The sequence below is a fragment of the Coturnix japonica genome, chromosome 1, assembly GCF_054131305.1.
Source record: "Coturnix japonica strain WE chromosome 1, WE-NBRP24, whole genome shotgun sequence".
Lineage (NCBI taxonomy): Eukaryota > Metazoa > Chordata > Aves > Galliformes > Phasianidae > Coturnix > Coturnix japonica.
The window spans coordinates 159,080,573-159,104,606 of record NC_140663.1 but is presented as its reverse complement, the minus strand read 5'-3'; the positions used below and the strand labels follow the sequence as shown (position 1 = coordinate 159,104,606).

At 40.4% G+C, this 24,034-nt stretch overlaps 1 protein-coding gene across 4 annotated transcripts in view; it reads left to right on the top strand.

Moving 5' to 3' along the window:
- FRY (FRY microtubule binding protein) overlaps window positions 1-24,034 on the top strand; it is a 223,574-nt gene that overhangs the window by 53,388 nt on the left and 146,152 nt on the right. Inside the window, exons 1-2 of one of the 4 annotated variants that reach the window (XM_085536271.1) lie at window positions 1,772-2,144; window positions 5,661-5,759. The exons of 1 other annotated variant lie outside the window; for it this stretch is intronic. In XM_085536271.1, the coding sequence (XP_085392397.1) occupies window positions 1,940-2,144; window positions 5,661-5,759 (304 nt within the window). In that variant the 5' untranslated portion in view covers window positions 1,772-1,939. Of the gene's footprint in view, window positions 1-1,771; window positions 2,145-5,660; window positions 5,760-24,034 lie in introns of those variants that run through there. 2 more of the 4 variants (XM_085536269.1, XM_085536265.1) reach the window with 2 other exon arrangements.

Genomic DNA, 24,034 nt, shown 5'->3' with positions numbered 1-24,034 from the left:
CCAGCCAACTACAATTCTATATCTAGAGATATAAGAAGAAAATCCAGCAGACTTTTTGCATTTTCCTCAATTTCTACCATAATAAAACGTTGAATAGCTAAGCTAAGAATATGCATAAGTATACATAAATTCACATAAAAATTTGTCATTTCCACTCTTCCCTTCCAGAACCATGTGGGTGAGCAGTTTATTCCTTGTCAGCAATAATGAAGGTTATACTGAATTTCGCACAAAAACAATATTTGGTGCATCTAATCTCTATATCATTACACCAACTGTAAAATGTATCCTGCCTTTGGGAAAGTAATTAAAGTAAGCATATTTTAAGTGGGGGGAAGATTCAGGAGGATGTTCTTTACTATGAGAGTGGTGAGGTGCTGGCACAGGCTGCCCAGAGAGGCTGTGGATGCCCCATCCCTGGAGGTGTTCAAGGCCAGGCTGGATGGGGGCCTGGGCAGCCTGGTCTAGTATTAAATGGGGAGGTTGGTGGCCCTGCCTGTGGTGGAGGGACTGGATCTTCATGATCCTTGAGGTCCCTTCCAACCTGGGCCTTTGCGTGATTCTGTTATGAGTGTTTCAGATCACAGAATCACAGAATTGTAGGGGTTGGAAGGGACCTCTAGAGATCATCGAGTCCAACCCCCCTGCCAACGCAGGCTCCCTACACCACGTCACACAGGTCGGCGTCCAGGTGGGTCTTAAATATCTCCAGAGAAGGAGACTCCACCACCTCCCTGGGCAGCCTGTTCCAGTGCTCCGTCACCCTCAATGTAAAGAAGTTCTTCCGCACATTTGTGATGATTCAGAGAAATAAGGTTCTGTCTGCAGTTGATAAAATCTGCTTAAGTATCCATACCATTAGTTGCTGACGTTTAAAACTGCCACTCTGGTTACTCATTTCGCTATACTACTTTTGTTTAGTAAGAAAAATGTTTACTGTTAAAAAAAATGTGTTAGTTTTGATTTACTAAAGAATTTTGTCTCATTTATGATGCCATTATAGTTATAAAAATCAGCAGTTCCACAGAAAAAGGGGTTTGCCCTTTCGTCTTTCTAAAGGAAGACTGTGTTCTTGGTGCTCAATAGCTTTCATTGGGATAACTGGAACAAAACAAGGAGAATTTATGAACTTGTACTAAGCACCTTGGCTTTTATTTAGATGGAGAATTCACAGACCACATTCTTCATGTGCACAGTGGAATGGTTTGTGTTTAGTAGTCAGCAGTTATATGTACAGAAAATCAGTCCCACAGACAGGTCTCTGATTCTGTCTGCAGAATATAAATGACGTGATTCTTTCTTGAGGAGACAACCAGAGAAACCTAGTAACGTGGCCATTTGTGCTTTGTGTTTATCAGTCTTTAAAATGTACCACTGGCAAAGGGCAGAACTAAGAACCCAAACATGCTGCTCAGGTTGTACCTTTCCCAGGCAAGTCCTGGGCAATTGACTATTTCAGTTTGCTTTGCTTTGTTGTTTTCTCCCACACTTTCTAATGTTTTTTCCTTCTTTTTAGAGTTTAGCAACAGCTGTTTCTCTTGTGAGGATAATGAAGTATTAAAGAGCTCATCAGAGAAACTCTGTAAAATACAAATGATACTAACCCAGAGGACAGTGCCTCTTATTGAGCTGCATTTTCCCCTTTGCTCAGAGTGTGCTGCTGGTTCAGGTTTGTTGAACTTCCTAATTACCTCAGAACTTTCAAACTAATGATTTCAGCGTCTCCTCCCTGCGCTGTGGAAGTGGCGCAAGGAGGGGCGATGCGGTAACCCTACACCTGTTGCAGTACACGCCTATCGACTCACACAACTTCCCAGGCAAGTGCTGAGCTAGCCATGAGAACATCTGAGATTGCTTGGCTCTGTAACCACTGGGCAGAATCCTTTTGGATGGTCAGCTGGCTTTACACTGCAGTCGCTGTAAGAGCTAATGCTCTAAAATGGCAGTTGATGACAGCAGCTTGTACTCCAGGACTAGGAGTAAACTGAATTCTCGTCAGAATCATCATAAATCAACAAGAAGGAGTAGTTTACCACCAGACATCTTGCTAGAAAATGACTTTAAAGGCAAGTTTCAAAGAAATATTAAGAATATAGAGCCTATACATCCAAGGCGCTCCAAGAAAAGACCTTCTATATTTTCAGGTAGGAAATGCTATATTGAATGTTGGTCCAGTATCTTTTAAACATTTTTGGTAATATTGGAGAAACCTAGTGGCTGACTCCAGTTACAGCTTATTCTGTTTTGAAACCCAAGACAGTCTTCATAGATAGAAATAAAGTACCATTACATTTTGTTAGCCAACAGTGTTAAAGTGTTGGAACCAAAAAAAGAGACTTTTTGGCTTCATGTTTCTTGCTTGTGGGGATGTTTTTTTAATACTTAGTAACTGATTCCATCTAAATGTTTTTCTAGAGCTTCAAACTCTGTTTTGCTTAACTTCACTTTGGAGCTGTACAGTTAATGACTGCAGTGTAGGTTTATACTTCTCACTGCTGTAGGGTTCTCTCATTTAATTTTCTGTGGGAGCCCAGTTTGAGGATATGTGGACTCAGTGTAGCTGGGTTGTTGTTGTTTTATTTTGTTTTTTGAATACCCAGAAATTAACATCACTAAATACTCACATGCATGCTTTGAATTCCTCACTTGCACTGGTGCCTATAATGTTTGTAGTTAATAGTTCAGTCTACCTATCTTGTATGTTAAAAAAGTGAGGTAAAAATCGGAGGATTTCAGTGATTGTAGTGGCAAAATGTACTTCTTTGTAATTTTTAAGAAATTTTTTGAAATGCACCTAAAAATAGAGAGCAGATTAGTACAAAGACAAAGGATTTGTTGCAAAGAAGTGAGGCCATCTTTACAAGGAGGATTTAAAAGGTTTTAGGGGAAAAAACCAGAATATTAGCTCATCCTTAATAAAACTGAAGGTGTTTCTGTGAAGCAATTTGAAAGTGAAATCATTTGTAGAACAAAAATACATTTTTTTTTTTAAACAGTGTCTCCATTTTCAGATGGAAGTGTTGCTTTTAAACTTCCAGGGGTTGGAACAAGCACAATCATACTGACTTTTGAGGAGATATAGTACATAAAAAAGTGATATTACTTAAATACGACTATTACTAGGCTTCTTATTAACAGCTAAACTTACTAAAGGCATATTCTCTTGAGTTGAAGCAATGCTGAAGTAATGGGAATATAGTGTTAAAAGGTAACATAGGGCAGTGGCATTTGTGTGGGATTTAGTACCTGAATTACATCCTTGTTCTACAAAGGTGTAATTGTTATACAGCACCTTAAGAAATAAAACTTTATTCCTCAGTCCAAAAAAGAAATAATAACAATAATAAAAAAAAGCCTTGTCACATCTGAAGTGTGGTGAGTCAGGCATGCCCAAGGCTCCCACACTTCCCAGTTCCTGAACAGGCTCTTCTTGAGGTGATTTAGTCTGCTGGTGACTCTCAAAGCATATTATTTTGTATAGGGCCGAGTCTCTCTTTCTCAATAGCTGCTTCTTATTTTTTATCTTTTCTGATTCTTAATTAGTTTGTTTTTCCTTCAGCATCTTTTTTCCTTTCTCCCCTATACATCAGCCTTTTTTACTATAAGAGTCATACTGATGGGAGATATGGTTTAGTGGTTTGTTGTAGCTACAGTAATGGGAGGACGGTTGGACTAGATGATGTCGTAGGTCCTTTCCAACCTTATGATTCTATGAACAGCCTTGTGCTTGTTCTCCACTATCCCTGTTCTGTTGTGCCCATGTGAATTTCTCCTCTAGTCTGTGATTGGAAGGTTTTTATTTTAAAAAATCAGTTATTCTATCTCACAGTTCTTTCCACCCTCCCAGATTATCACACTTGTAATAATGGTCCGTAGATTGTTCTGTGTCACATAGGAGCCCTTTAATGTAGTTTGTGTGCCTGGACTACTGCCACTGCATTTGTGAAATCCACTGCAGCGCTGTTACTGTACACTCAAGGGCACTTAACTCCCAGGTAATGCAAATTGCTTGCCATAAGCAATTGATGGAGATGATGGAAAAATGGGTGTAGTCTTTCATTTGGTAGGTCAGCAGTATACATAGGAGAAGCTTTACTTGATTTGCTTTTGAAAATAGGTTAACCAAGTAAGCTTAAAGTCATCTGGACTGTTGTCTTTAGTGCTATAAAAGTGTATTGGAATGCAAGTAGAGGTATATGTTCATTACTGCAAACTCATACTGTTTGGTCTCCATAATGTTCAGCAAGCAGTGATGAATGTCAATGGGTGCAGCTATTTCTGTGTGGAGGAATTCCACATCATTTCTTCAGTTGCACTCCCCTGTCAGATGCTATTCTGTCAGACTGCCCCTCTGCTGCCAGCTGTCACACTACAACAACATGTGACAGAATAGTGGTGAGAAGGTTCAGTCTCTTCTGCCATACCACCAGCATCCTCCTCTGACATCAACATTTTAAATTAGGAGGCATTACTTTCACAGCAGCCCTCATATTGTATATCATTTTGACTCTTCCACCTTCTTTTAATTCTGGCATCTCAGCTTAGCCTTTAATTTCAACACGAATCTGTCTCAGTTTTAGTATGTGCTTGCAGTTTAGTCTGATAGCAGAAAACAGAAGGCTGTGAGGATACCTTATTGTGGCCTTCTAATACTTAAAGTGAATTTATGAACAGGAGGGAGACAGACTTTTTCCATGGTTTGGTAGGACAAGAAGGAATGGCTTTAAACTAATAAAAGGGATTTTTAGGTGTTTTTAGGAAATTCTTCACTCAGAAGGTGGCAAGGCCCTGGCACAGCTGCCCAGAGAAGCTGTGAATGCCCCATTCCTGGAGGCATTGAAAGTCAGGTTGGATCAGTCCTGGGCAATCTGAGCTAGTAGGTGGCAACCAGTCAATGGCGGGGGGATTGGAACTGGATGGTCTTTACAGTCTCTTCCAACCAAAGCCATTCTGTACTTCCGTGGTCTTGCAATCGTGTACATCTTCTTTTCTGTATTTATTTTCTATCTTAAAGAAACTAAGTAATAAAATAGTTATCAGTGATGCATAAAGACATCAAAGTGCAAGGCATGTCGATCAATCAATTCATACATTGAGACTCCTGTTTCACATTTGATGCAGACACTGAGAGGCCTCTTGCATGCCATAGTCTTCCTTTACGTTCTTTTCCTTACTGTGATAACTGGAAAGTAATTGTATAAAAATGAAAGCTGGGTGTATGTGCATCACTCATTAAACATACCTGCTTTATAACTACTTCGTGGTTATGGAGTTTGATTCCGCAAGTCACTCGCAGGTTTTTTCCTTCTTCATTTACACATGGCTCATGGTATCGTAGAATGATGCTTGTTGATGGTTTTAGAGGAAGGAAGGTGAGAAAAACTATGTGTTTTCTGTTTCTCCCAGGACCAGGCACTGCTTGAGTCCATGGCCCATGCCAATGACTCAGGCATTTGCTTCACAGCCTAAATCAGCCCTGTGTGGGACGACTAACACATTATCTCTTCTTTTGTACACTGAGGTTGTGTTGTGAGTTTACGTTAATGAAGGTCAGTGGTTAACAGGACTTTATCTAGCTACTTCAAGTAAGAATGTGGCCTCTAATTTTTACAATAGAATAGCTAGTATTTTGTAACAAATTCGCTGCTTTTTTTTTCCAGTGAAAATATTGTCGCAATTAGAAGTCTTGAGGCACTCTATCAAAGCATTTCTGGAGTTCAGACCAGCATACAGTCTAGCAAAGTCACTTTCTAAAATAAGTAAGTTGACCTGAAACTGTATTTGTATCTTAATTAAAATACTGAAAACAAAGAAAGAAAGAAAACGATGTTTAAAATTTGTTCAGCAATGGTAGGAATAAATATTTCTCATAAGACATGGGAATAAAGCAGCCATTACATATGATTTTTGATTGGATTTGTTAATTGGAAAAGACTTGTCAAATTCTAATTACTTCAAATAAGGATGCTTAAAATCATGGGTACAATTTGTATTTTCATTCAAAGTTATGATGATGTATGTTCAGTATTTTAATTTGCTGAAGGTTTGAGTATTCTTCCTCCTTCCAGAATAAGTTGTACTGCATGGAAACAGCATATACTTGTAAATCTGCATGGAATAATTTCTGTTCACTTACGGTACCTCTAGTGCCACTCTGGACATTAAAGCTCGATAAAAGGGTTTATGTTGGTGTTGCATTTCCAGTTATCATCTATTGATAGCAGAAGGGAAGGCAAGAATGATTTGTCTCAAAGTTCTTTACTTCCCTTTCTCACTTCAAAATAAAAAAAATAGAGGCTTGTTTTTTCCTTAATATTTGAAAATGGGGAAGGGGGAGATGTAATCCTTATTTGTTGCTTATATTGGATACTGGCATTAGTTCTGTATGCTGCTGTAGTTTTTGGAGTCTTCAATTAAGATAATCCACTATGTTAACAAATTGGTGTACTGCTGAATGAGTGCTTGCCTTCCATTGATCTGGGTGAGTGACCACTTTTTTTGTTAATAGCAGTTAAAACATTGATAACTTCTAGCTTTTTTCTTGGCATTCTGATTTTTTATGCTCACTTGTGTATTCCTCTGTATGTTACTTAATACATTTGTCAACATCTTAGTTCTTGAATGTTTTCTTCAGAAAGGATGGGTTGATGATTCAGAGGACAAGTCGGGGTTGTGCATTTAGAAAAGTCTGATGCAATGTGTGCGTGTTGTCAAACTTGTTTTCTTCTTGCGTTCACTGGTATTTTATGGACTGTGAAGATGGATTTCCTGATGCTTTGTAGGTAGGCAGTGAAGATACAGTCTGACCTTTCATTTATGTTTGGGACATACAGGAAACTTTCTGTTTCCACTGGAGCACAACTTGAGGGTGAAGATGAGGTGAAGGTAGGGGAAAAGGTGAGGTTAGTTTAGGTAAGGTTGTTTCTGCTGTGATGTGGATTTTTGTTTTCTTCCTTAATGCAAAGCAAAACAAACAACTGTTGCATTGCCTCCTAGGTTTAGATTTTGCTATATTGCCACTGTCTGCTGCTGTAGATCTTAAAGCCTTGCTTTAAAGCAGAGTTTAGTGGTTGAGTGAAGAAATCCCACTGTATGCACAGTAACACCTTGCAAATCATACTGTTTCCAAGGGTTTATAGACCTCACTGTGCTGAAGGATCTTGTGAGATAATAAAAGCAGTTGCTTCCTGATTTCAACACAGGCTTCTTCATGTGCTGCCTTAGAAACAGAATGTGAAAAAGAATGTAGTTTAGTAACATGGCTTACCTGTTTGACCCTTTATCTGTCTGCTGTGTGCTATCTAGAAGATAATGATTACATGGGTAGAAAGACATCTTAAAACGTGCACTGAATGCTTTCCATCTAAGAAACATATCAGGTTCCTCCTTTTATATGGATATATAATTTTGAAGGAGTGGTGAATTAATACTCACACAGGTTACATCTCCAACAGAGTGTGTTAATATAAAACATACTGGAATTTAAAATAGAAAGCTAATATGAGAACATACAAGAGCACAGTCACTCTATTCGTGGAACGGCAATAGCCCTAACTACATTTCATGTGCAGTAATTGCATGAGGGCTTGTTGGCACTAATATTTAAATATTCCTTTTAATCTCTTATCCCCCATGTTAAATGTCTTCCTTTCTAGGAATCAGGAGATTTTAATTTGGAATGTGAACTCTATGAAATTGGAAACTGGATCTTAAATGAGGAACTTCACTTAGGAGTTCAAGACATTCTTTGATACACTTGGATTTTGGGGATTAGTGAGTAGTTCCATGATTCTTGGTTTATTCATGTTATTTTGAGCTGTTTGGGTTCTCTGGGATGTTGAAGTTGCACGGCACTTGACAGGGTGAAATCAATTTGAATTCTTTTTGCCTGGGATACAGTAATACCTAACTTCGGCATAATGTTGCAATGAAGTTAGAAGTGGATGCACTACTGCATCTGACTGGACAAGGGGAAATGGCCTCAAGTTGCACTAGGGTAAGTTTAGGTTGGATATTGGGAAACACTTCTTTACAGAAAGGGCTGTTAAGCACTGGAATAGGCTGCCCAGGGAGGTGGTTGAGTCACCATCCCTGGATGTGTTTAAAAACCATTTGGATGTGGTGCTCAGGGACATGATTTAGTGGAGGTTTGTTGGTTAGGGTACCATGGTTGGGCTGTAGTTGGACTTGATGATCTTGAAGGTCTTTTCCAACCTGAGCGGTTCTATGCTTTTATGATCCTATGATACTGAAGACCCCCAACAAAGAGCTGTTCATGCTTTTTATCATTTACTTAAGTTGCACTTAAAAAATACATATATCTTAAAGTAAAAATTTTCCCTGTCCAATATGGGAAGCCATTACTGTTTCCACTGAACAGTTTCTATAGATAATATGTGATATGTGATAGATAATGTGATATAACCTTGTGGCTGCTTTTCCAAGGCTCTGGCTGCATGAGGATTTTTGTTTTGTTTGTTTGTTTTAGCACCGAGTGTACTGCTGTGACTTTCTGTGGGATTTTGATCTGTGTCTTTAGAATTCCTGCTGCTGAAATTTTGCTGTCCATAATGATAATAAGCTGGAGTTGCAGAATACTTTACTATGTATCCCTGTACTCCCTTTCCTGTAAATTACCTACTTTTCCTAACATAAACTTCCTCTGGGGGTAACTTGTAATGTAAATGATGAACTGGTAAAACAGTTTTTAATGATTATGTTTAGTCCTTCTACTGGTAAGAGGAGGGCAGGGCAACAAGTGCCATTTTCCTTACGGTAACCTCAGTTGTCCCATATTTTTTACTTAGTTTAGAATCTCTATAAACTAGTCAGTCCAGCCTGTTTCTTCTCTCCCATTCCTCATATTCAAGCCAGGGAAATATCTCACTAGCAAAGCTGCTCCATTTCATCACCATTCTGTCTGGACCAACCTTCAGTCTCCCCTGACAATTCTTAGACACATTTCAGAATTCGTCATTAGTCAGGGAATCGAGAATTGGATATTGATACTATTTCTTAAAATATGTTTTCTTGTTTGCATGTAGGCTTTTTCATACAGTCTGTCCTTGTGGCCAGAGAACAACCACAGGTATTAATAGTGGCAAGTGTATCCTCCATGGTCTGGCACAACTGCATCATCAGTCTGGTCAGAGTGACATGTTATTGACTGTAAGGTCATTAACACTCAGTACCAGTTTGTTCAATTGGTCACCTTTGAGTGCTTCCAAGAGAACTTGTTTAGACTTTCATAGACAATTATTGATTCCGGTATAGAATATTATTTGAATGTTATCCTTCCAGTAGATGCTGTAGCCCTGCAACAAATTAAAAACTCTTATCTGCAGAAGAGGTTTCACTGTTAACACATAGATCCAAGTGTAGGAGAAGGGTAATAAAAGAAGAGCAGAATACCAGAACACAAATGAAATTTACAACATTCAGCTATTGGGTCTGAAATAAATTAAAATTTTCTGCCTAATGGTTGAGGATGAAAAAATTATACTTGCAAATGTCACTGTATGTCCAATTCTGAATCCATTCTGGATCTCTAAAAAGAACAGTCCTTTTTATAGAGGCTGATAATGTGCTATTCGAGTTCAGATTTGTCATACTAAATGTTATCTGACTCTTAACTGAGAGTAGTTTCTCAATTTGCCTTTTACATGGGCTTTCAGGGTTAAGAAAATTTAATTCTTCCCCAGAATCTTAATTTATACTTGATAAAGAGGTCTGCATAATTTCGATTCTTCCCACTTGAAAGCCTGCCCTGGAAGAGGTCTGACTGAGTGTGTAATCTTCACTCAACAGCAGGAAGAACTGTTGCAATAGAGATGGAATAGACAAAAGTACTCAATACCTTCTTTGCCTCAGTTGTTGCAGATAAGACTAGCCTTCAGGAATCCCAGTCCCAAAGCCTGCAGCAAGGTAGATTTACCTCTTGATAGAAGGGTTACGAGTTAGGAAATGTTGTAAACAAACTTGACACACATGAGTTGATGGGACCTGACAGGAAGCAACCAGAAGTGCTGAGGAAGCTGGACACCATCACTGTTGGCCAGTTGTACTGGTCTTTGAAAGCTCTTGTGCAATGGGAGAGGATACTGGGGACTGGAAGAAAGCAGAGGTGACTCATGGCATCAAGGTGAGCAAGAAAGAGGATTCAGGAAACTACAAGCTAGTCACCCTCTTCAACTGAGATGATGGAGCAAAGAAACCAATTTCCAAACATAGAAGACTGGGAGCAGTCGGCTTGCTTATATGAAGAAATAATCATGCTTGACCAGCTTCACTCTGCATAGAAGACCTGAGGTTCTAGTGAATGAAAAGCTGAACATGAGTCAGCAGTGCGTGCTTGCAGCTCAGAAGGAAAGCCAGTGAAATTATGGCTTCTGTCAGAAGAGGGGCAGCCAGCAGGGACAGGGACAGGGTCTTTAACCTTGTGAAGACCCATCTGGATTGCTGTGTCCAGGTCTGGGGTCCCCAGCACAGGAAAGATATGGAGCTGTTGGAGAGGGTCCAGAGGAGGGCCATGAAGGTGATCAGAGGGCTGGAGCACTTCCTCTAGAAAGACAGGCTGAGGGAGCTGGGCTTGTTCAGCCTGGAGAAGAGGTGGCTGCAAGGAGGCCTCATTGCATCCTTTCAGTATTTAAAAGGGGACTATAAACAGGAAGACAAACAACTTTTTGCAAAGGTAGACAGTGATGGGACAGGCAGGAATGGTTTTAAGCTCAAAGCAGGAAGTTTTAGATTGTATGCCAGGGAAAAGTTCTTTACAGAGAACGTGGTGAGGAGCTAGAACAGGCTGCACAGAGGCAGTTTTTGATACTTTGAACTCAACAACCTTCTGCTGGCTTGAATGATGGGAGAGGAGGCCATATTGTTTTCCTTCACTTTAGAAATGCTTTTGACAGTATTTTCTGTAACAGTTTCATATATAAATGAATGAAGTGCAAATTGGATAAAAGGGCATTGGGGTGGGTTGAAAACTGCTGCTGGGTTGAAAGGGCTGTGGTTGGAGCTGGAGGTCAGTCACTAGCAGTGTGCCCCAGAGGTCAGTGCTGAGGCTAGTACTGTTTAATAGGCATTTCAGGAAGCTCAAAAAAAAAGGAAAAATCAAGTTGATATGACCTTAGCACAGTTTAATCTTATTACTTCTACAAGTACTTTGGCTCATAACCCACTCTACGTTACTGAGAATTGTACTGGTTGTCTTGCACATCCAGAACTATTATAGTTGTGGAGTTTCCTGATTTTTCTTTTTGTTGAGTCTTCCCTACTTGATGTCATCATAAAAATATTATTTCTTTTTGCTTTTTGTGAAAGATAAATTATAAAGGCATCAAAGCAATCCTACAGGTCCTCATCGAACTTCACTGTGTGCTACCTGTAGCCCATGGCTGTTGTTGCAGGAGGGGTAGGCACTTTTCCTTTTCCATCTCCTTTGTTTTCATTAGTTCCAGATACTTGCAATGGGAGTAGGTGCATTTCCTTCATTAGATTTGTCATCTTGGAGAAAAAGAGAAGTTTTGTCATTATTTATATTTTATTAATTTTGCAATAATCCCAGTTTTAGGTATAGGCCACTAAATCATTAAACACGAAATCATTAAACACTGGAACTGAGAATATTAGGTCGGGCTTCCAGCTGAGGCCAGTAAAAAATGGTTTTCTTCTCTCCTAGCTTTTACTTCTTACAGCTTGTTGGCCACAACAGAAGAGCAAACTGATGAGAAACCAGCAGTGCTGTTCATAGGGTTTTAACTAGGAGTGCTTTCTGACCTGGATGATGAGGATGAAACACATCTTTCAAAACTACTGGATAGATGTCCATGCCTAAGCTAGTCACTTCAAGCTCACTTTATGGTCATTGAAGAGAAATGGGTCATATTTGAGCTCAATACATATGATCTGTTGTAGATCCCAGCATTAAATGGGATGATCAGCCCTTATTTCCAAATACTGACTACAAGATATCAAAGCTGAGTAACTGAATTTGGGGTAGTTATACTGAAAAATTCTGCTTTTAGTCAAATAAATTCTACTTCTGCAGTCAACCTTTAGCTATGTCCTTATGGCCAAGCAAGAGACAAATCAAGACACAAAGATAAAGGAAGAGAAAAGGAAAATGTTAGCGGCTTCCACTCTTTCACCATGTTGCTGGCCTGCACACTGGTGATTCATGAGCTCTCAAAAAGCATGACAGGATCTGAAATCTCAGAATAATAAAGCATGGGTTTGTGTGCTTCTCAGACATAAGTTATTGCAATCTTTTAAAAATAATTATTAGCTGTAGTGTTTGTAAGTGCTTATTTCATTTTGTTTTAATGAAGCATTATTGCTTCATTTAAATACTAAAACGTCATGTTTACTAACACAGAATTCGAATGCCGTGAATGTAAGGTGCTTCTTCATACACAAATGGTTATTTTTGGGATTCCATCAATCCTGTGGATCATATCATGCAGCTCTTATCAAGCAGCGTGACATGATGAGGTGCCTCACTTGCAGAAGATACGGACTGTGAGCTCTGAGCTGCCTTAACTAACATCCTTATTTCCCTCCTCTGTCCTGGCTGTGCAGGTATCCCAGGTGTCAGGAGTCACTCTGATGTGGTCCAGAGTTATTTTTCAAGGAGTTGAGGATTTTGTATGTTTGAAGCCTTTCATTGCTTTGTGAAGAACAAAGTAAGATTTCATGCAATCTGTCGTGAAAAGGGATTAAAATTAGTTGTGCCTTTTGACAATGTGAATGATAGTAATGTTCATTTAGCTGTCTTAAGTTCATATTATATAATACTCTTTTACATGCTCAGTGCTATTTCTGTGCATCAGTCGAGTGCTGAACACACGTTGTATTCATCTGATGTATGACATGAACACTTCTTGTAACAACCATTAGATCATTCAGTATTTGTTTTAAGATGAACTTGAAAGGAAAAGAATGCTGCGTGCAAGTTCCTTCCCATATCCCCAGAGGAACACATGAAAAGGGAAAAATATGTATATACATACATACTGATAGCTGAGACATATCTCAGATATTTAATTCATGGTTCTTTTTTTTTCTTTTCTTTTTTCCCAAAGGTCATTATCATCTTCTATTAGTTCAGATTCACTTTGAATACAAATTGCCTCCTGTGTGTCTATGGGAACAGCCATACAGCAGGACTGATTGCAGCAGCTCTTTGGGTTAGGTGTGCTCCTCTATTCTCCAGAGCTGACCTCCCTCTTCTGCATTTTAGCTAGATTCTGCCTGCTGGCCAAGCAGGTCTACGGGGTGCTATTTTGTCACCAATTTTTATCTCACAGTAAGAAGATTCACTAGAAGTATGTAAACTTTTATATTCCCATACCCCAGAACTGTAAAGAGTGGTTTCTGTTTGAAGAGCCTGTATGTATTTGGTGAAGAAAACTTGTTTATTTTTTCCCCTTTATGCCATTTTCAAACTCTTTTTGTTTTTGTTGGGTATGGACTAAGCAACGTGGAGTGCTTAGTGACTCTATCAGCTTAATATTCTGATCTGCAGACAGAACCTCACAGGAACAAATAGGGGTTTGTAGCAGTTGCTTTCCCATAACAGCGTACAGCCTGCTGTCCACATAAACTAATATCTTAGTGTAAATATTTTGATGCAATTGTGTGCTATTGAGAATTATTAGACACTATTGCAAACACATGTATATGTGAGAAATTATGTTTGCATCTCATAACTATTTATGGAGTCAACTTTAGTTTATTTTAACATTTGGAAGGGGTTTAGTTTGGATCCAGTGTACCAAGAATAGCTCTGAACTACTGCAAGGATGTTTCTGTTTTGTCTGGCAACTGAACTTACTGAAAGTGGACCATAAGTAAATAAAATCTCTGGCCTGACCTATGCAGGAGATCAGACTGATTATCACAGTCTACCATGGCTTTATAAACCTTTAAGCTCGTTGCTTAGTGTTGCTTGCAATTAGGATCTGGAAAGTGTCTGTTCCTGGAGCTGCCGGAGTAGCACAGTAGATCAACCAGCAAGGTGGAAGAACATTGTTCAGTAGGACTGAATTAATCAGGAGCTAGCGATGACCTCCCTCGATTTGTGGAAGAGTTCAGGCCATGTCCCTGTGCCGATGACCTGTATGAGACAGCAGATACCATGTATACGAGTATACCAAGTGACACTGCTCCGTGGGAGCTCACATTCCTCCCCCATGAACATGGCCCAGGGCTCTGTGCCCCTGCACCCCCATGCAAGGCTTAAGGGCAGATGGATCGCTGTGGGATTTTTAGGATTGACATCCTCTTTTAAACTTAGACTGGTATAAAATCTAACTTGTTCTCCAGATCTGCACATTGTATTCATATGCTTTCATAAATGTTTTGTGTTAGTGGATAGTTTTCAGTTATATGCCATTTATCTTGAGTTTCATTTCACAGCTGAGATACAAATCCGGAGATGAAAAGGAAGGAACCCATATTCTCTTCCAATCCACAAAAAAAAAAACAAAAAACAAACAAACAAACAAAAAAACCCAACAAACAAACAAACAAAAAAATGAAAAAAAGCATGGGAGAGGATGAATTCTTATTTTAATAACATGTTGTTTTTATTTTCAAAGCCTTTAATGATACAGAGGACAAAGAAGCATTAGAAGTTTGATCCTTAACCAGAACAGGCACTTAATAATCCACAAAGCATCTGTTAGAAATTTCAGGAGCTGAATACCTGTGAAAATCGAGCCTGCAGTGACTCAATATCATTAATCATTTTAAGTGTAGTTAAAGTAGCTATAATTACCACTGCCTTTGCAAGGAAATCTTCCTGTTTTAAGTGTTACATCTTTCTATGCTTTCTTCCTTGGGTATTAAGACAGAGATAATGGTTTTTGGGTTTTGTTTTATTGTTTGTTTGTCTTTTAGGTAATAAATAGCAGATTTTAAGTTTTGTGTTGTTTATTTATTCATGGAATTGCAGTTTCCATTCAGATCTAGCAAGAGAGAAATTCTGAGTGACATTACCTCCTTAAATAGATAGAACGTCATTTGCTTTTTTTCTGCCAGAGCTGTGCCATAACCTGTAGCTCACTGAGAACCAAGACATTGTTTTCTAGGTTAGTAAGAAGGAACAGTCTGAGAAGGACAAAAAAGATCCAGTTATAAAGGCTGTATGTGTATCTGATCTCACCTCTGTGGAGATACCACAGTGAGTCAAAGGACGCTGCAATTCTGTAAATCCATTGCCCAGATTCAGATGGAAGAGTTGTGGTTGCAAAACCTTCACCACAGCAAGAGATAATTCCTTGGACAAGTGCTAATCTGCTAGAGCTTATTGTGCTGAGGGGAATAAAAACTCAGCCAAGATACCCACAGGTTATTTTGAAAGGTGAAACAAAGCTTATAGCAAAGAAAGTTTTCTTCCCAGTACATTAAAAACATACAGGAAAGATTTTGCAAGTCAGAGCAAGTGTTCTTATGTAAGGCTGGAGAGGTGTTGTTTTAACCAGAAGTTTAGCTCTCTCTAGCCTGCATCAAAGGCTGTGGTTGTGTAAGCACTATGTAACAACCCTTGTGCATTCTGCCTCACTGCTGCTTGGGCAGGAGATTTGCATACACAGGAATTTCAAAACTTTCCCTTCAACAACTGTTTGGAAATGAGGAGCTTTCTTGGCATCGCTTCTAATAGTAACAGTAATAATAATTGTGAATGGTGACAGGAGAGAGTGATGGCAGAAGCTGTATCCTCAGGGTCAGCTGCTCGTAATGAGCAGGAGCTGGAGAGGATAACAGCCACAAGGCACAGAAAATTCCCTGGGTAACTGTTTGGCCCCGTTTCTCCTGACAGTGCCTTGCTGTTGTTGTTTATAAAGTGGCTGTAAAAGAAGCAGTCATGGAGTTATGAAGGTTTTTGCTGGTAGCTGGCTGTGTTTCCTTTGGATACACAGAAGTATTCTCTAAAGGGTGTGGTGATGGACACCTAATTACCAAAGGTATCAGGTGAGCCAAGAAGCTTATGTTCCCATGTTCGCCATATTTATAAACTGCAGATAGGAGAAGAAAAGTAGTTACTTGGTTAACCATTTGGCATGGCTTTCTTGGGTAATCCTAATATTTTTAAACATTATTTCACCCTACCATGAAACAAAAAAAAAGAAATTGAAAAAGTGAAAGACATTGGAGTAGTCTCCAATGGATCCTTAATGTGACTAGAGGCAATGCTCAGCTGAGCCACCTGAACCTAAACCTGAAATCTTTATTGGCATTTCTGAGTAGAATGAGCCAAGGATGTGCCAGGCTGATTCCTCCCCAGAAGAAGTGCTACGTGGTTTGTGACTGTGTGTGTGAATACACGTGAGAGAAATAAGGCCAGCTAATCCTGGGGTGAGCTCAGTTTCCCTCTCTCAACTGCCAATTCCTTTGCCAGTGCTGTGAGACAGAGCATTTCTGGGGTTAATTCACAGTGAATGTTTTATGCATAAAACACTTGCGGGGGAAGTGTGGAGGGGTTTGTGCTGCAGGGAACATTGGTGCTGCCCCAGGCCCTGCCCTCTGACAGGCTGACACCTGATAGCAGAGGGAAAGAGGTAGCAAACCCAGCATGCTCCGATCCCTGTCTGTGATCTGTAAGAGATGGAAACAGGCTGAAGCTCTTCCAAAATGTTTATTCTCATTTCACAGGTAAGAAATCAGTTTCTAAGGTTGGTGTTGCTTATGGAGCCAGGGGACGTAAGGAGGAGGGTATCCTTATACACAGTAAGGAAAACATAGAGGTGTGAGTGTCCAATTAGGTCAGTCAGAAAGGAAGAAGTGTTAATAATTAACTACAAAACTAGAGAACGGAAAGGAAAGTTTAAAAAAAGAACAGGTAAGCAAGTTGCTTATCGCAGCAGCATCTCGTGTTGAGTCAGAGAGAGCTTCAGGAACCACCGTGGTGGAAGAAAGAGAAAGAAGTATCTGTAAATGTATTTGTGGTTCAGGAAAATGTTTGTGTTAGAAGTCACATTGCAAGTAGTGCCTAAATTATCTCAGCAGACTGGTCTTTGAGAGCAAATGGGAACTGCCACCCTGAAAATTCCTGCTTCTAATTAGGTAATCAATGGAAACACCATCCCTGTTATACCTGCATTTAGAGCTTGCAGAAAAAGAGGCTTGGACATTTCCTTCTGCAAAGAGAAAAAAGCAAGAAAACAGAAGGGTGATGTGGTTTCATTTGGACCAGGGCTGCCTTGGTTGTGGGATGCTTTTGGATCCCAGCTGCTGCCTCCTGCCTCTGTGGGGAGCAAGGGGACAGACTGGGGTGTCCAGGACCAGGGCCCTGGGATGGGAGGAGGCATCTGGGTCTAAACCTAAGGGAATGTGGGCAGCACTAGGACAGGGAAAAAAGAGGAGAAGCTGAGAACTCTTATGATCTCAGCAATAATGGCATGCAGTCATTGTTACCCATCCCTGGAGACTCCACAACAATAACAGTATCTGGTGATCAATGAGTTCCAACCCTTCCCCTTCCTGGCTGTACTTATCTGCCCTCTCACAGGGCTTGCTGTGCTGGTGGTGTGAGAGATGTATCCACATCCTAGAAGATATGTGGGGGAAGTCCTGAGTGCGACCCTTGGTGTGAGTATTTTGGAGCCGGGTCTACGCACTGTGTATTCAGATTCCATACTGAGAGGAAAAGAGTGACAGCTGCCACTCTGGGTGACCCAGTGCAAATCTTTTAGGCAGAAATTACCCAATGGAAATTATGCTTTGAGTGGCTTGGGGATGGTTCCATCACTCATCTCACCTCTGAAAACAGGCACATCAAATTAGAGGCTCTGTCAGTGGTTTGGAAATTTCCTGTTTTCAAGAAATTCAGCAAAGATATGTCAGGCTGGGACATTTGGGGATTATGTTGTGTAATTTTATGTAAAATACAGATAAGGATATGCAACGGTGCTGGGAAGGGCATTTGTTTAGAGAATTCTCACGACAGCAACTGGCTTGTTCAGGAATCGTGCCTGGATGTAAACTGGAAGGTGAAGAATAGGAAGAGAGTGCTGCTCAGACTGTGCTTCTTGCCCACTGATCCATCCTCTGCTGAGAGATGCAGGCTGCATTCTGACCCTTGCAGCAGGATTTCTTGCTGCCCACCAGATCAGGCTGCACAGTTATCTGTGATTGTATGCAAACTGCCTGAGAACCTTTTCCCAGAAATACAGACATGCTTTTATCTTCAGTTTCGACGCAGTTTGCAATGTAAATCTGTATTCCCCATGCACTGTTATTTACCGATCTGCTGCTGCTTGTTTTGCTTTCCATCACTAGGTGGCAATATCTTAACAGTCAGTTGCAAACCGAAGGCAAAACAAAATGGTGCGGCAAAAAACTATTGGTACATAAAAGTGAGGAGGATTTCAATCGGTTCACTTAGAGCTTGTTGTGTTAAATCAGGTTTGCTAGTGAGATGTTATTTTCTGCTGTGCTTTCTAGTCAATCTGTGCTTCTTATGTCAACCCTCAGATGTTTATTTTACATTAAATTTTGACATTGTGGACCTTTAGAGTTCAACTGATGTGGATAATGATTTTTGTTTTCATTTTAACAGAGGACACTAGCAAAGTATGTGTACAAACTGCTTTTTTAATGTTCAGCGTGAATTGTATTGTGTTATATAAGTTATAGTGAGGAAAACAGAAAGTCTTCTAAATATTTTAACATAGGAATAAAGTTCACAAATTCAGTGAAAGCCAAGATGAAGAGAAAAACTTACCTCAGTACATCTGCATACCGTGGTCATTTTCTGATTCAATGTAAAAATACTCTTTTCTTATTACTTGCTGGCACATGGGCTTATCACTTCACAAATACTACAAAGACATGCTGCTGTCTTTGTGCTGCTTTTTTTCCCCCCTCCTCCTGAAATCAGTGGAAGCAAATCAGGTACTTAAACATGTGTTTCTAGCAGAGACCCTCCAATTGCAGTTTCAGAAAGCCGAGGACCTAACGTAGGTCTTGTGTCCTAGCTGCCTATGTCAGTGAATAGTGCACATACTTTAGGGTAGCTAAAATGGCACTAGATACCTATAATTAGATACCCAAATGTTATCTCACCAAGACCAGTGTCCATCTGAATGCCACCACACTCTTTTCTGAAGAGGTTCCAAGCTGTTTGTTAAAGAAGGGAATGTGAAATAATGACTGCAGTGCAGCATATCCCAGGATATGATAACATAATAGATCCTTTCTGGACTGATCTGCTTTGTGTGCTCTGCTGGGCAGTCACATTTGTCTGGGAACCATTCTCTGTAGGCCTGAGATGTTTTGCCCGAAAGAACTTGACCATATCAAAGCCACAGAGACACTGATGTGCAGCCACCCTTCCTAATTGCTCTGGGAAAAACCTCCAGCCAACCCAACTATTATACAAGCTCCACCTTATGTAAACCCAAGTTGTTATTGTGGAAATCAGATGCATAGATGTAAATCAGCAAGCAAAAAGGTGTCTGTTGCTTGATTAGGACTGAAGTGCTCCATATCTTGCAGAATCGCAGTGTAGGCGAGGCTTTGGTGGAACTGTGGACTGAATCATAGGGTCGTAGAATCATAGAATTGCTCAGGTTGGAAAAGACCTTCAAGATAATTGAGTCCAACCACAACCCAACCACACTACCCTAACTAACAGCCCTCTGCTAAATCATGTCCCTGAGCACCACATCCAAACGGGTTTTAAACACATCCAGGGATGGTGACTCAACCACCTCCTGGGCAGCCTATTCCAGTGCTTAACAACCCTTTCTGTAAAGAAGTGTTTCCCAATATCCAACCTAAACTTTCCCTGGTGCAACTTGAGGCCATTTCCCTTCCTGTCGCCTATCACCAGTGAGAAGAGACCAGCTCCGCTCACTTTGTGCTGTTTACAGGTCTCTGTGCACTTACACATACAGTCACTGTGTTTTATTGATGGGATTTGAACCAGTGTCCTTAGAGATGAAATACATAATCACCTGCTATATAACTCCAGACTAATTCTGTTAGCAGCAAATAAGGAACACAGTGTTCTACTTAGTGATTTGTGCTACTAGAAGAAAATGAGTCTGTGAGTTCTAGGAAAGAGAGCATAGGTACAAAATCTAAGCCCAGTTTATACGTTGTTACTGTCACTCCTTTGAGGCTTTAGCTCCTCTTTGCATTTAGCCTCAGATTGTTCAGACTGCCAAAACCCATCAAGTCTTTTCATAGCAAACCAAAAGGAGCTCTGAACAATTGTGCAAGCTCTGTGCTATAATCATTATTTTCATATGCTTTTTTAGGGATTCTTGCAAGCATTGCTCAGAACAAAGAGGACTGAACTGCCTGTGTTACTGTTATAAATAGCAGTCACTAAGAAATGTGAACAAAATGGGTACCTATGCCACCAAATATTGAGCATCTAAATAAAGTGCCTGAATTACCAAAGTAGATTCGCATCTACAGACAGCAAAGAAGAACAGGCTGTTTTGGAAAGTAATTGCACTCTGTACCAGAACTCTTGGGAATTCTTGAATCATGCTGAAGGAACTCACTTCCCAGCAGGGGCGTCTACATTGGATGCCTGAAGAGAGAGGTTGTGAGCACCTCCAGCTCAATGTATTTCTGTTGGTATTTGTCATTGTTTGAGTAAAAGTCATGGAGGTCTATCATTTCTCAGATGTTTTGCAACAAAGGTCACTGTTCATGTGGTGCTCTGGTCACACAAATACACCTGACTCTGGTGGAAAACGACTTCTCCCAGCTTGTTTTCTCCAAAGCTGAAGCCTGGAAAGAGCACTTGCATTGTTCAGCCACAGAAGGAGGCAATCCAGGTACCTGCAGCTCCTGGATATGTGCTACCTCTGGTCTTGGAAGGCAGGAGAGCAGAATGTGACAGCATCTCACAAGTGCAGTTTGAGTTACCTGCAAATGTTTTGAATTGAAACACAGTTTCTGATGTCATGGTAACCAGCAGGTGCTTCATCATGGCAGACCTATAAAGACTCCTACATTTTGGATCTTTGATTTGCTTTTTAGGTGCAAAAACAATTACATTGTCATTAACATATCATAAACTCCCATGTAACAATATCATAAATCAACTCCGTGTATTTGTAAATACCTTGCGCTGTGATATCCATCATCAGAGAGCTTATTATGCTGACAGGCTTTGAGTGCTTATGCCAGTCTATCTTTCAGATATGAAATACATAATTAAACTCTGAATATCATAAAGCCAACAAGAATTAAAGCAGAAGCTGTATAACTTCAAAACTTCTGAGTTTTGTCAGTCTTCCTGGAACGAGTTCTGAGCTGCTGTTTCTGCCATCTCTGTGTTCTACCTGGTTTGAAGTGTTTCCAAAATGGTTTCCAGCCATGGTTTTATCTGGGGGCTCTCGGGGGCAGTTTCTCCTCCCGTAGCTCATCAGACTGATGAGTTGCAAGCATTGCTTGGTGAACCAAAAGCAGTTATTTAGTCTGGACCTCTGGTTACAACCATTGTGAGACCAGGAGGCTTTATGTGAAAAGATGTGTGTTGTATGAACTCTTACAGACAAGGACAGAGAAATGCACAGTGTAAGAATGGTGGCATTTTTCTTAAATATACTTCTTGAAATCCACAGACTTTTTAACTGTTTCAGTACAACAGTGTGTTGTGAGTGGAAATGCACAGAAAGACAAAGTGTTACTCAGAAAGAATCCTGTACAGTGAAAGCAGTGAGATTCTGTGCTGTATGTCAGTGCTGTGATAGGATGTTAAAAGGAGATTTTTATATGTGAAGTGGAATTTGTCTCAAATTCAGTTCTAAGAAAGGTGGTGAAAAGGTGCTACGGAGGAGTGCTGCCACTCCAAAACAGAAGGCAGAATTTATTTGTCCTGTTTAATGTTAATGGAGCAAATGCCAACAGGTGTTGGGTGATGCCCTGACATCCCAGACACAAATTCCACTTACAGCAGTCAAACCCAGTTATCCTTGGATGGAACAGCCCAGGTACTTCTACACCAAACAGCTGTAAATCCAAGAAGAGATTGTACCGATTAGATTCACTGACTGGTGAAGACCAAGAAGGATGAAGGACAGGATTATAATTAAACCATGTGCTTACGAGATGATTCAGGACAGGCCTGCAGTTTGAAAAGGCAAACTGTATTCAGTGAGGATGAGAGAAAGAGAGAAATGAGATATGACTGCTAACAAAGTGAATGCCTTGCCTTTAGGTTCAATAGGAGCCAGGCCTTAACTAGGGAAACAAAAATAGGAGGCTTAACACCAACAGATGTATCAATTATGAGGTAAAAACAACTCAAAATCTTTAATTCACATTATAAGAGAACAGCATAACTAGTAATAATAAAGGGGCGAGCATGTGAAGTTGCTGGTCAGTACCTTTTTATGGAGAATCTGTCAAGAGACAGAAAAGAGAGAAACTGCAGAATTTGTGAGGAAAAAATGATCCGTACCAGCAGAAGGGCTGCTCGTCTCCAGCCACACTTAAAGCTTTATAACAAAACATGGTGAGAGATTATAATTAAGGTGGCAGATTTGACTGAAAATTGGATGAAATGCAATATGGATTTAGGAAAGAGCAACATTTGCAAATTAAACTCATATCTTTATTTTCAGCAAAAGGATGTGATAAAATTAACCTATCGGTGGTTTTTAGATAAGCATTTGATGCAGCACTACAATGGTTCTTATCTAAATCCTTGAACACGGGTATGGATACAGATTTGCAAGATGGGATGAGGGCTTCCAAACCTGACTGGTGCTGTCTGCTGAAAACTGAATCAGTGGGATGGTGGGAAGTCATCAGCTCTCGGGACCGACTGTATTTGCCATTAAGTTTAATGTTCATGGTGAAATGGATGTGGTGCTCAGGGTTGTTAGAGTTAGGGTATTATAGTTAGGCTGCGGTTGGACTTGATGATCTTCAAGGTCTTTTCCAACCTGGGAAATTCTATGATTCTGTGAAAGCTTGGAGTGTGCTGGTTAAAATGTGGTGGCATACCACTGGCATTACCAGGACAGGGGAAACAGACAGGGCTCTTAGAAAAAGAAACTGTGGGCCCAGAGTGAGAGAAAGGAGGTGATGTTTAGGATGTGGGGAAGGCTGATCAGATCTCTTCAGTAGCTGTTGAGGTCCCTCCTGTGTACTCCAAACATTTCTGATTACACACCTTCAAGAAAGGGTGTCAACTGGCTTCGACTGAACTCAGCTTAGGAACTGAAAGAAGGTTTAGAGTTTCCACAGCAGCCTTCCTTCTCTGAGGGCACAGAACCTTATCTCCATCTGCGGTGTGTTTACAAAAGGCATCGAGCGTGTTTTCAGTGCGAACCGCAGGAGTTTGGACTCGGTGACCCTTGTGTGCCTCAGCTTTCAACCCAAAGATTAAATATTCTGCATACTGAAACTAAAAATAATCTGCAAATATAATCGCTGGCAAAGCTTTTTTGAAGAATCAGCAGCAAACACAGTACAGTTTGGCTCAGTGACTGTAATTATGAGATGCTGCAGGAAATGTACACCGTGAAGTGAGAGAAGTGCTGTTATTCCCAGAAAACAACATCTGGAGGGATGGGACCAAGATTAGAAGAAACAAAACGTATTTGGGAAACAGCCGCTTCTTGTTTTTCTTTATTAAGATGTGCAGAGCGATGTGCTGCGATTATTCAAAATAAAGCCTTAACAGTGAGGAAAGCGTAGCTGGCAATGAAATACTTTGTAGACGATGCACAGTGGTTAACGAGCAATGAATATCACCTCTTCCTCATTTCCTTCAATGAATTCACTTTGCCCTCCTTCCTTTAAAAGAAAATGACATTGATCACGAGAGTGGTGAGGTGCTGCCATAGGCTGCCCAGTGAGGCTGTGGATGCCCCGTTGTAGGTGTTCAAGGCCAGGTTGGATGGGGCCCTGGGCAGCCTGGTCTAGTATTGAATGGGGCGGTTGGTGGCCCTGCCTGTGGTGGGGGGGGTTGAAGATTCACAGTCATTGAGGTCCCTTCCAGCCCGGGCCGTTCTGTGATTCTGTGAACGTTCTGTGTCTCAGGCAGGGAGCTGTCAGT